Genomic DNA, 12,101 nt, shown 5'->3' on the forward strand with positions numbered 1-12,101 from the left:
GCAGGGATTCAGGATTGAGCAGTCTCCACGCATAGCAATGTAGAAGCCTGATTTTCATAGCCTGGTCAAATGGTTCGTGAGTAAACCACTCTTGTTGATCCGAAGTGCCCAAGGGAACCCACTGATGTACTGAATTATTGACAAGTATAGTGAGGACACACACACTGGCTGGACTGGAGCTCACCATTTTCAAATTTGCAAGAGGCGTTCTCTGATTTGGATCGAGCAACCACTCCCAGTACTGAGGACTTCTCTGCTCAAACATGCAAACTGACAATAAACGACATGTCCTTGCCGACATAAGATCCTGACAACCACACAGTTCCCAAGCGTCAGCACTGGCCATTAGCTAGATCCTTGGCGAGTAACATAAAGCTCAAAAGTCAAAACACTACACCGTGTAACCTCGACTCATAATTTTGCCAAGGGTACGGTGACAAATCGTTTAGCCAGCAAACCAAATTTCATGTGCATGAGCATATGTGAAAAGTGCCTTTACTGACGAACTGTTTTCCTCTGATGCTCTCTTTTTTGCAGGTGACCTGACCAATAGTATCCAATCCGGTCTACACTTGATGAAGTAGTGCTGAAAACTGCTCAATACAGAAAGATGAATTCTAGCTCTTGAACCACCATCTAATGGTTCAAGTCCGCATTCTCGAGAAAAACCACCACTCCCCTTAACTTGCTCTAGGATCAAAACTTGCTTGTGCATTGACATGCGCATTATGCTTGGATAGAGCAGACCACACAAGTAATGTTCGAACACCACATGTACTGCTCGACAATTATCTGAAAATGATGTCCATTGTAGCTTCAGCCGGATGGTCTCCTGGCTAAACTAGAACCATTGCAAAAATTAATAATAATTTCACCATTACACGCCAAATATAAGAAGTGATACACGTCCATTGACATAAGTTCCCATACATATAAATGAAGTTAGCCAAGTCCACAACCATCTACTAATATTTGTCCATAATTTCACAAATCAAAATCATAACATGTCCATTGATATAACTTCACAAACATGCATCCAAATCACGTAAAGTTCTAGAAATCTAAGTACTATTAGAAACCGGAAACTACAAAGTATTACAATAATAGTAAAAGAAAACAAATACTCTGAAAAAAATAGAGTACAGTGAGTTAATTAAGAAATAAAAAAACACGGCTTTCTTGTTTACGTCGGTGACTAATGAGTACCATGTGAAGTGGAGTAAATTTAAGGGAGTGCAGAAAGAGGAAGAAGGCTGACATTCTTTCCAAGCAGTGGCGAATCCAGAAAGAAAATGGAGGGTGGGCTCAAAGTTAACAGAGAAAAAAAACGAAACGTCCGTTTGATGAAAAACAACATCATCTCCTAGTCCATTTGTCCAAATGTGATCAAACTTTCTCAGAATACTACTGGAGGCATGTGGTATTTACTGGATTTTTTCTCTGGAATGTTTGAAACATATTAAATTTGAACTAAATTCTGAATCTGCTTAGCTAAATAGCCATTATTTTCTAGGCCATTTGTGCAAATGTGCTCAAGCTTTCCAGGAATACTACTGGAAACATGTACTATTTACTGGATTTTTTTGAAAGGTTTTAACAATTGAATTTCAAACTAATATTGGTATTGCAAAGACAATATCTGCCAAACCAGTGCTCAAAAAGACATGAAAATTTTCAAGAGCAATAGTAATAACATGTTTAACCATACTAGAAATGTTAATACAATTCATACACAAGGTATCAAAGTACAAGAGAAGTAACAACAAAAGGACAATGAAATGTTGCTCTTACTAACTAGTACTGTAGTTATAGAACACCTTCACACCAAAATATAGAAATGTATGCGTAAGGCACCTCCTACAAGCCATCTGTTCACATTAGTACACTTGTTAGTGATATAACAATAAGTCATGAACGAATAAGTATTGAAACTAGTAACAGTGGCATCAATACCTCTAAGAAATCACATGAAACTCATGTGGCAAATGTCCTTTCCGATCCCTCATTTTCTGGAATTGTATCATGATTTGGTCATCAGGAATGCTTCTAAATATCTCTTTCTCGCAGTAGCACACCATCAAATCATTTAGCCAATCATCTGATAGTTTGTTGCGCAAATCTGTCTTGATTATCTTCATTGCTGAAAATATTCTCTCAACGGATGAAGTGGCCACAGGAAGAATAAGTGTCAACTCAATGAGGCGATATACCAACTGGAAAGATGTGTGTTTCATTGTTTCAACCATCAACCGAGCAAGTGTGGACACATCCCGACATCCATTAAACTCCTCACTTCTCCTAATGTTCATAAGAAATCTTGGGAGGTCTACTCCTAGCATTAACCGATCAGCTTCTGTGAAGTCCTCATCATAAATTTCAGCAAGCCGAATAAGTTTGTCAACGTTAAACTTTGAGAAGTTGTTTGCTGGATTAAGACAAGACATACAATCCAATAACTCGGTGGAAACTTCATTGAATCGGTGATTCATCTCAGTGATAGTTGCATCAATGGCAACATTGAATATGCTAACCTTGTAATAATGAAGTCGAGTCACCTTATTCTTAGTGCGAACAGATTGACCCATAGCTCCAACAAGATCATCCATGTTTGGCACATCAATACCATGTGTTTCACAAAAGTTCTTGGCTTGGCAGAATAAAGACTCCCACCCATTGTCCCTCATGCTCTGCAAGCTTTCTTTCACATCCAAGATCAAACGCATGGCTTCAACAATGTTTTGATTCTTTCTTTGCAAAGCTTGGGATAGATGATTTGTGTTGCTCAACAAGTTTATTAAGAACAACATGATGAACACAAATTCAAAGCATTCCATGTTTTTAAGCAAACCTCTAGCTCCACCTTGACATGTGTGTTCTCGGGCATCAACCACAACAATTCCTAGCACCTCCACCACAGCATTCCACATTGTGAATATACGAAGCAAAGTTTTGAGATGTGAGCCCCAACGAGTATCTCCTGGCCTTGTTATGTTAGATTCTTGATGCAGCCCGGTTCCGGCTGTGATCTTTCCATTCTCCATCAAATCTAACAACTCATCTTGATGTTTGGCAAGTAATGCATCCTTCCTTTTGCAAGATGAACACACTTGAGTAACTATCAACGGAATATAGTTGAAGAAATCAGCAATAGCAGGACTACATTGAGCCACATTGACAACCACCAACTGTAACTGGTGAGCAAAGCAATGAACATAAAATGCATACGGAGCTTCATCTCTAACCAGTTTTTGCAAACCGTTGAATTCCCCTCTCATATTGGAAGCACCATCATAACCCTGACCACGTAGCCTAGAAGTTGACAAACCATGATATTCCAACACATCAACCAAAGCTTTTTTAATTCCAGCAGATGTACAATCTGTGATGTGCTTAATTGCAAGAAATCGCTCTTGAAGCACTCCATGATCATCTAGAAATCTACATGCATCAGGAAATCAGATTAGTAAACATTAGTAGAACAATTTAAAAAAACACTAGAATATGGCATGTGTTACCTGACAATCACCGCCATTTGCTCCTTTATTGAGCAATCTCTAGCTTCATCAATAAGTATTGAGAAATTCTTATCTCCAATGTCATTCTTAATAACTTTGGTTACCTCCATTGCACAAGCTGTAGCAAGGTCCTTCTGGATGTCGGAACAAATCATTTGTGCGTTTCCTGGCCCCTTATCAAATGCCTCCTTCACATCTTCTTTCTTGTCCTTATACCAGTCCAATAACTCTCTGAAATTGCCCTTGTTGATGGAAGTGGAGGATTCGTCATGCCCACGAAAAGCTTCACCTTGTGCTATGAGATACCTTGCACAATCCAATGATGCAGTTAGGCGGATTTTATAAGATATCTCAGACTCCTTGCTGTACACACGGAATTGGGTAGCCACACTTGCTCTCTGATTGTTGAAATCATCACAATCTCCCTTAGCAATGTTGTGGTAACTAGATGGACCACCAACATGCTTCCTGAAATTACTTAGGGCTGTTTTCCAACGAGTGTAACCATCTTTTGTGAAAACATCATTTCCAAATCTAATGGCTTGTGATGGTTTCTTGAAAAGAAAGCAATGGAAGCAAAAAGCGGCCTCCTTTTCCACACTATATTCCAACCAATCATACGTATCAAACCACGCAGGTTGAAAGGATCTCCAAATTCTACCATCCTTTGTCTTTTCAAAATTATGCCCAATAGCTTTGTTTCTCCCTTTCAACAAATAAGCTCGTCTCACATCACTTCTAATTTCAGGAGCATAATCTTCTATTGGTATTCGAAGTCCTGGATCTGAAATAATTTGACTTGGATGAAATTCTGGTATAGGTTGCCTTGGTTGGTTTGTACTCTCATCAATTGTGGTATGATTCATCTCAACATTTGGGGATTCATTTGGGCGTTCAGGAGGAGGGATTGTGCCCACAACAATTAAGGGGAGGGGATTTGCAGTCACATTAGTTGGTTCAAGTTCAGGTTCGACATCGGTAGGGGGAGGAGCAGGCCTTTGGGGAGGGGTAATTGAACTGCTTGCATAAAAACTATGCATACTCATAGTTTTTCTCTTCATTTTTAAATCTGCAAATAAATTGTAATTGACCTAAATCAACTAATAGCGCATGAACTAGCAAACAAACTGTAATTGATATGAGCCAAATTAAAGAAAGGAATGGAATTATGGAACTTGGAAGCAAACTGGGAATTATACCTTAGCCAGTATTGGATGCGCTCAGCTTGGAACGGGGCGTGGCAGTGTGCGGCTATGCGAGCCGAATGCTCGCTCTGGCCAGCTGGCGGCTCCACTTCTCTGGCCAACGACGAGTTGGTGGCTGCACTCAGGGTCAAGCCGTCAGGGGCCTTCGATGCCGCGCGAGTCCTGCAGCCTGTCGTCGACACGCGCACTTTGTGGACCGCCTGGACGAGGTGGCCGTGCCGCCGTCGAGCGCCTGTACGAGGTCGAGGCGGGGGGACGGGGGGGGGGGGGGCGGAGGGGCCTGCTGCCTAGGGTTAGGATTGGGGGCGGCGCTTCTCTGCTCTCTGCTGGCTCGAACGAGAACGAGAAACACGTCTGGCTGGGAGATGGGAGTTGATGGGCTGGGCGCTGGGACTAGTTGGTCCGGGCCAAAACGAAGCATACTAGTAGTAAAAAAAAATCGCTTTCTATCGAGGGCAGGCTTCAGCCTGTTGAAGCCTGCCCATTGGACTCGCCACTGTTTCCAAGAACGTAGATCCACAGTTCTACTACAAAATCTAAGCTATATGCATCTTCCTCTTGTTTTGGGAGAAGCACTGAGGAAGAAACAACACGACCAGAATATCCAATATCTTGGAGTGTGTTGGAACTATGTGTGGTTAAAATATACTGTCGGGGATAATACCCCGCGGCGTAAACCGGCCGGAACTTTAACCCGGCCGGACTTGGCGGTTTACTTGAGACCCGGCTGAAACTTGACGATTCACTAGTGACCCGTTTGGACCTGGCAGTTTATGATTCATTGGTAATCCGGCAGGCGGGTCAGAGGAGCGACAAGACCCGGTGGCCCAACGGGCGGTTCATGAAGGCCGGTTCATACTATGGTGGGCCGGTTTAAGGAGAAAGGCATGACGAATATTTACCTTACAAGGAGTTAAGACCAGGACTTGTATCCGGTTTATATTAGAGATAGACTAGTCCTAATCCTAATAGGACTTCACATGTAACCCGCCCCTTCAACATATATAAGGAGGGGCAGGGCTCCCAAAAGAGGACGGGCTACAAGCAAGAAACAATCTTAGGGCTAGACACAAAGAGGATGCCGGTTTACGGCGACTCCCTCGTGATGATAATGAGACCTAGCCTCAAACAGCATGTAGGGTTGTTACCGGATGATGTTTCCCGGGGCCCGAAGCTATCTAAATCCCTGACTTTGTTGCGTCTCTCGATTCCGCTCAACCCCTATCAAGCTACCATATAGATGCGTTGGCCTCGCGACTATGTCCTGACACTAAGGACATCTGCCGTGACAATTCCACGACAGTTGGCGCCCACCGTGAGGCCCGCGCACGGTGGTGATGAGTTCTTGAAGGGATCTCTTCAAAGGATCGAAAAATTAACGATCTGCTGGATCAGGAAGAACCGGCTCGAAAGTAGATTGACTATGAGTTCATCAATCAAGATTGAAAGGTTAAACTTCAGTGGCAGTCACGATGACGTGAACAAGTTTTAAGTTCGATGGGATCTAGGGTTTGGATATTCTTCGGCTTATCGATACGACCCGTTTCGTCGAATCCGAATAAAGATCAGTTTTATGTGCTATTATTACGTGTCGCCGAGACCAAGATGAAGCCTTCCACTGCAGTTTTTCTTTCTCGCATTGCGGGACGGATATACCAAGGCCGACTCGAAGCAGTCCTGCGTTATGGTCAAGTCGCCCTAGTCCTTTATATTTCTCCAGCAGGCCAAGCTAGGCACGTGTACAGGGGCCGGTCCTGCTGCGGTGTCTTCACGAGAAGCCTGAAGACGCCTCTGTTCGTACGAGGCAACAGTGACAATCAAACTGCTTCAATTAGTACTTTGCCACGCATTGGTCAGGTTGTTCTACAACTCCAAATTGTTTACTTATCAAAAGCTGCTGCATGGGGAGGCAACCAAGACAATCCATCATGGTGCTGGATTAGTAAAGTCAGATGATGGGATTTGATCTTCACAGCCTCGCCTTACCACCCGCTTCAGACCGTAAGGCCTCAAGTTGCCGCTGAGCCGCCGCGATTTGTTTGTCCGTAGTTTCAACTCGGCCCCCTGTTGCCGCTGAGCCGCCTCGGCTGTCCGTGCGAGACCCTGCCGGGTTGCTTCCGGTTGTGTCCGGCCACGGGCCGCCCTGCTCTAGGCCCGCGCCGGTCGACGGCGTCGCTCCCGCACTACTCCTCTGTGCGCCCAAATCCGCTCACCCACGGGCCTACGGATCTCCGAGGCGGCTCAGTACCGTGAGCTTTGACTCGGCTTCGCTGCCTCTACCTGAGCTGCTGTTCCTACGCCTGTGACTCGCTTGAGCCGGCCAGTTTTGTCAAGTCACCGCCATCACGCCTGTGAGCCGCCCTGAGTGCGTCCGAGAACCGCCGCTGCTCATCTCCCACTTCCAAGCCGCCGCCGGACCGGTGCCGAGCCGCCCCGGACTCGCCTTTGTTGCCCTGAGACGCCTTGCTCTTTCGAGCCACCTCGAGTCGCCGTATATGCGGCCAAACCACCCCGGCCTCGCTCAAACCGGCTTCACCTTCACCTCCATCGTTGGGCCACATGCTCGTCACTTAGCTGTCGCGCGCCGAACCACCATTGCGCTGCTGCTTTGAACCAGATGACAAATCCACGACAGTTGGCCTAGCCCTGCCTCCGGGCTACTGCCGTGGATCGACGGCCGGTTCGACCCCCGCTTGGCCTCTGTTTCTGGGTCGTCACTGCAGCTTCGAAGCGCCTCTGTGGATGCTATTCCTTCAAGCCACCTCGGTTTCGGGTCACTTTGCCTCCACACAGTGCTGCTAGTCGTCGTCATCGTCTTCATCTCCGAGCCGCCCTGGTCGCGCCCCGCGATTTGGTAGCGCTGCCTCTCCTGCGCCGCCTCGCGCGATTCTGCACCGCCGGGTCACGACCCGTGGCTCTCTCCATAAGCCGGTCATCCAGCAAAAACATCAGGTGATACCCATCTTATCTGTTTCATCTGTATACAGTATCTGTCTGCGAAACAGTTACTCTGTCTTGTAGTATTTTACGCAGGACAAAATCCACTACAAAGTGGTATTATGCCACGGAGATGGAGGCATGCCGACATCATTTCAGTACAACTGGTTGTTGTTACTCAACGGACTCCCGCACCGGTTTACAACGCCGTGGCCGTCACTCGTGACCGCATCGGTTTACAAACGCCGTGGCCGTCTGCCGCGGCTGACTCGGCCATGATTGATTTCAGCTTCACGACGGTGATCATCAACTCCACGGTGGATAACCCCTGGCATGATATATCAGGTGAAACCCATCCAATATATTTTATATTGCCTTCTTTAAAAAAGCAATTACTCCGGTTTGCAAAGTTGTTTAATGCAGGACCCTAAACCGCCATATTGGTGCAAATTTAAAGGCCGTCAGAAAATTTCCGGCTGAAAATGAAGATTCCGGTTTAAAATCCGGTTCAAGGGAAAGATGTCTCCCACAAAGTTTTGAAGCTCTCAATATCTGGTTCAAGATCCCGGTTCAAGAAGAATTTATCTCTTGCAAAAAGTTAAAAATTGCCAAAGAGGACCTGCTGCCATGATGCGCGGTTCAAACATGGGTATCCTGCCTTATTGGCTTATCATATTATTGATCACTTGGGGGTTTGGTTGTATCCGAACCATAGTCACACCTTTTGATCGGTTCAAAGCCAAATCAATCTGGGGCCAAAGAGAGTGTTGTAAAACAACAACTCAAACATAGGCACCCAATGAGCACAGCTCAAAACATTACTTGGGGATTCTTTGCTATCGAAATGAACTTAGAATCTACACTTGTAATGGGCTATCAAGCCATGGCTTGGAAGCCTGGTGCTTGGAAGCCTGGTGTATACACCTAAAACCCCGGGTTAACCTGCCTATTTAAGTAAGTCACTCCGCCCAGGTAAACCTGGTATGACCCTTCGAACTTTGACAAGTTACTCTAAAATGAAGACCCTGAACTTGTCAAGTTAAAACGATGATTGGTTAAGGATTGAGGACCATCTTAAAAGGCTTTGCAAAAATGGTTTAACTCAGTGGCCTGGCAGCCCATGAAAAGCCTCGAATTTGGGGCCTGGCAGCCCGTGAAAAGCCTCGACTACAACGGTTTTATTTGCTTTTTGCTAAGTTTTGCTTTCTTTTGATAAGATTTGTGATGCTTTCAAACCAGCGTTTATCAACCCGGTTAGGTTGTCAACTACAAGTTGTCAATACACGATCAAGTTATAATCCGGAGACTATCAACCCGGTCTGGTTTGACTACGAGTCGCCAGTATTATATGTGGTTAAACCGGTGTTTATCACAACCCGGTACGGTTTTATCTTAAACCGGCACAATATGGAAGGAGTTATCAATACTCAAGATTGGGGTTATCACCTTTACTACAAAAAAGTTGGTAAAACCAACAATGTGATTCAATGTCACAGGTATGATATATTTCATATTTGATTATTCTTAAGTGCAACCTTGGGTATAAACCCGGGGTATATGTTGGGCCTTATGACCCGTCCGGCGGTAAACCGCCAGGACACTTTAAACTTGTTGTATGCAGAAACAGATTTGTTAAACCGGCCTGGCTTTGGACTATAAGTCGCCAGTATATATATTTGGATTGCGCCATTGGAATTATGCGCTTATAAATCATTGGGTTATATTATTCAAATAGCCAAACTTGGCTGAATTTTCATTATGATATTGAATGAATAAGGTTTTCATACCAGATTATATTATCTTGAATAGCCAACATGGCTGGATTTTTATGGTTATTAATAACCGGTATTATTGAATTTTCAAAGTCGCTTTAGCGCAATGGCTATTATTTTATCAAAGGATATGATTTATTCTACAATGGAAGGAATAGTCCCGAGTCGTTGCAGGCTTACAACCCGGCACTTGGGGGCTACATTATTCAAATTGAGATTACATGCAAGTCTCATGTCGCTGCAAGCATGCACCATGACACTTGGGGGCTAATGCAAAGTCATTTTTACTAGTCTTATTGAAGACCCAACTCATCATATTATAATGAGCCGGCCCTTGGGGGCTACCAATTGCTCCTGTCAACAATTCAAGGTACACAAGTTTTCGTCCATAATATTGAAGGATCCATTGCTCAGTTGGTAAAACACAAAGCTCTTAACCTTGTGGACGTGGGTTCAAGCCCTACGATGGAAGCTACATTATCAGATGTTATTTTCATTGAAGTATATATCAAGTCCCGGTTCATTATTATCTTACTAAGCCGGCCCTTGGGGGCTACACTGATTGAAGTTTTTATAAGCAATTGCAAGTCTCAGGTTGCTGCAAGCATGACAACCCGACACTTGGGGGCTACATATATGGAGTCTTCAGTTTTCACTAGTGACTGAGATGAGCAACATGGATTTCTTCAAAGTGGCAGTAATTATATGGAAGCAAGTCTCAAATCATCACTTTGTTCTGTTCAAAACTTGGGGGCTATAGGTAATATGGATATAAGGTGGAAATATCTTCTAAATTTCAGTTTTGAGCTAACCAGATTGACCTGGTGTCTGCAACAATCATGAACCGGCGTTGGCAACAATCATGAACCGGCGTTGGAAACAATCATGACCCGAAATTATCACTTTTTATAACCCGGCAATTTTGGTAATATTAAACCGGCAAGTTTTAGATCTTCAAACCGGCTGAATATCAGATGAGTATTTCAAGACCTATATTTCTTAAACCGGCGCTTTGGAAGCCGACTCAAGTGGATTATTCTTCACAATATTTTCCTATGAGAAACCAATGTCAGCAATTTGAGTATGAGGCTGGTTATTGATCCGGATTTTCTAGAAGGAGAAAATGACAAGGATTTAAGGATGATCAGGTGCCGGTCTACAAGAATTCTTAATCCGGAGCACAACCTGTCAAGTTGGTTCTTGTGTTTATTTTGCAGCATAAGTTTACCATGGATAAATCCAAGCTAAACTTGGGGGCTAATGTCGGGGATATACCCCGCGGCGTAAACGTTCCGGCCGGACTTGGCGGTTTACTTGAGACCCGGCTGAAACTTAACGATTCACTGGTGACCCGTTTGGACCTGGCGGTTTATGATTTATTGGTAATCCGGCAGGCGGGTCAGAGGAGCGACAAGACCCGGTGGCCCAACGGGCGGTGTATGAAGGCCGGTTCATACTATGGTGGGCCGGTTTAAGGAGAAAGGCATGACGAATATTTACCTTACAAGGAGTTAAGACCAGGACTTGTATCCGCTTTATATTAGAGATAGACTAGTCCTAATCCTAATAGGACTCCACATGTAACCCGCCCCTTCAACATATATAAGGAGGGGCAGGGCTCCCAAAAGAGGACGGGCTACAAGCAAGAAACAATCTTAGGGCTAGACACAAAGAGGATGCCGGTTTACGGCGACTCCCTCGTGATGATAATGAGACCTAGCCTCAAACAGCATGTAGGGTTGTTACCGGATGATGTTTCCCGGGGCCCGAAGCTGTCTAAATTCCTGTCTTATGTTGCGTCTCTCGATTCCGCTCAACCCCTCTCAAGCTACCACATAGATGCGTTGGCCTCGCGACTAGGTCCTGACACTAAGGACATCTGCCGTGACAATTTCACGACATATACAGTACAATAGATAGACAGTAGTTAGACATAAATATACATAAATTAATAAACCTATATGGAAAGGATTAGAACTTGCAGCAACATGTTATGATTAATCGGACAGGGTAACGTCAATGATTTTGGGTCGGTGAGCCTGAGTGTTGTGGTCGGGGTCTGGTGGGCTAGGCCCTATTGTTGTACTCCCTCCGTTTTTAAATATAGGGTGTATAGTTTTTGGCACGGAAATTAAAGAACACATATGGAGGAAAATTTTCATAAGTTTTGGGCGAGATTACACCTGACTAATTGACATGAGAAAATAGAGGAGTTTGCGTAGTATAAGAAATGTAAACAAATCCTTAAAAAAATTATCCAAACGAGTGGTGCAACGTAATACACCTTATATTTTGGATTTTTTTCTCAAAAATCTATACACTTTATATCAAGGAACGGAGGGAGTATTTTTTTTTGACCCCATGTTCTAATACAGTGGAGGCTGAGCTCCGTTCGTGTCTTGCGGGTATTTACATCAATGTGACCTTGAATCAGCCTGTTCTCGAGGGAGGTTGCCCTTTTGTTCATATGTTCTTGTCAATAACTCCATGGATAGGTCTTCTCTTGTTGATTCGAAGAAAGTGGTGATACGGGTTTCCCGGTTATTGCAGAGTTATGAGCCGGTGAAAATAAAAGGGAGGCAAACACAGACACAGTGGCTTATGAGATAGCAACCTTTTGCTTAAGTGTTAAGTCTGACGTTGTGTTAGTGGGAGGTCTGCCATCCTGCATG

General features: G+C 44.4%; 1 protein-coding gene across 1 annotated transcript; it reads right to left on the bottom strand.

Annotated features, from left to right (window-relative positions):
• Positions 1 to 1,690: 1,690 nt before the first annotated feature.
• LOC125522724 (zinc finger MYM-type protein 1-like) lies at positions 1,691 to 4,837 on the bottom strand. Its single transcript, XM_048687762.1, has 4 exons — positions 4,715 to 4,837; positions 3,516 to 4,584; positions 1,954 to 3,438; positions 1,691 to 1,868 (listed from the first exon to the last, which is right to left on the bottom strand). Exons 2-3 carry the CDS (start codon positions 4,574 to 4,576, stop codon positions 1,956 to 1,958), a joined length of 2,544 nt encoding a protein of 847 aa, XP_048543719.1. The 5' UTR covers positions 4,577 to 4,584; positions 4,715 to 4,837; the 3' UTR covers positions 1,691 to 1,868; positions 1,954 to 1,955.
• Between the last annotated feature and the right edge of the window lie 7,264 nt (positions 4,838 to 12,101).

The sequence above is a fragment of the Triticum urartu genome, chromosome 7, assembly GCF_003073215.2.
Source record: "Triticum urartu cultivar G1812 chromosome 7, Tu2.1, whole genome shotgun sequence".
In the NCBI taxonomy this organism is placed as follows: domain Eukaryota; kingdom Viridiplantae; phylum Streptophyta; class Magnoliopsida; order Poales; family Poaceae; genus Triticum; species Triticum urartu.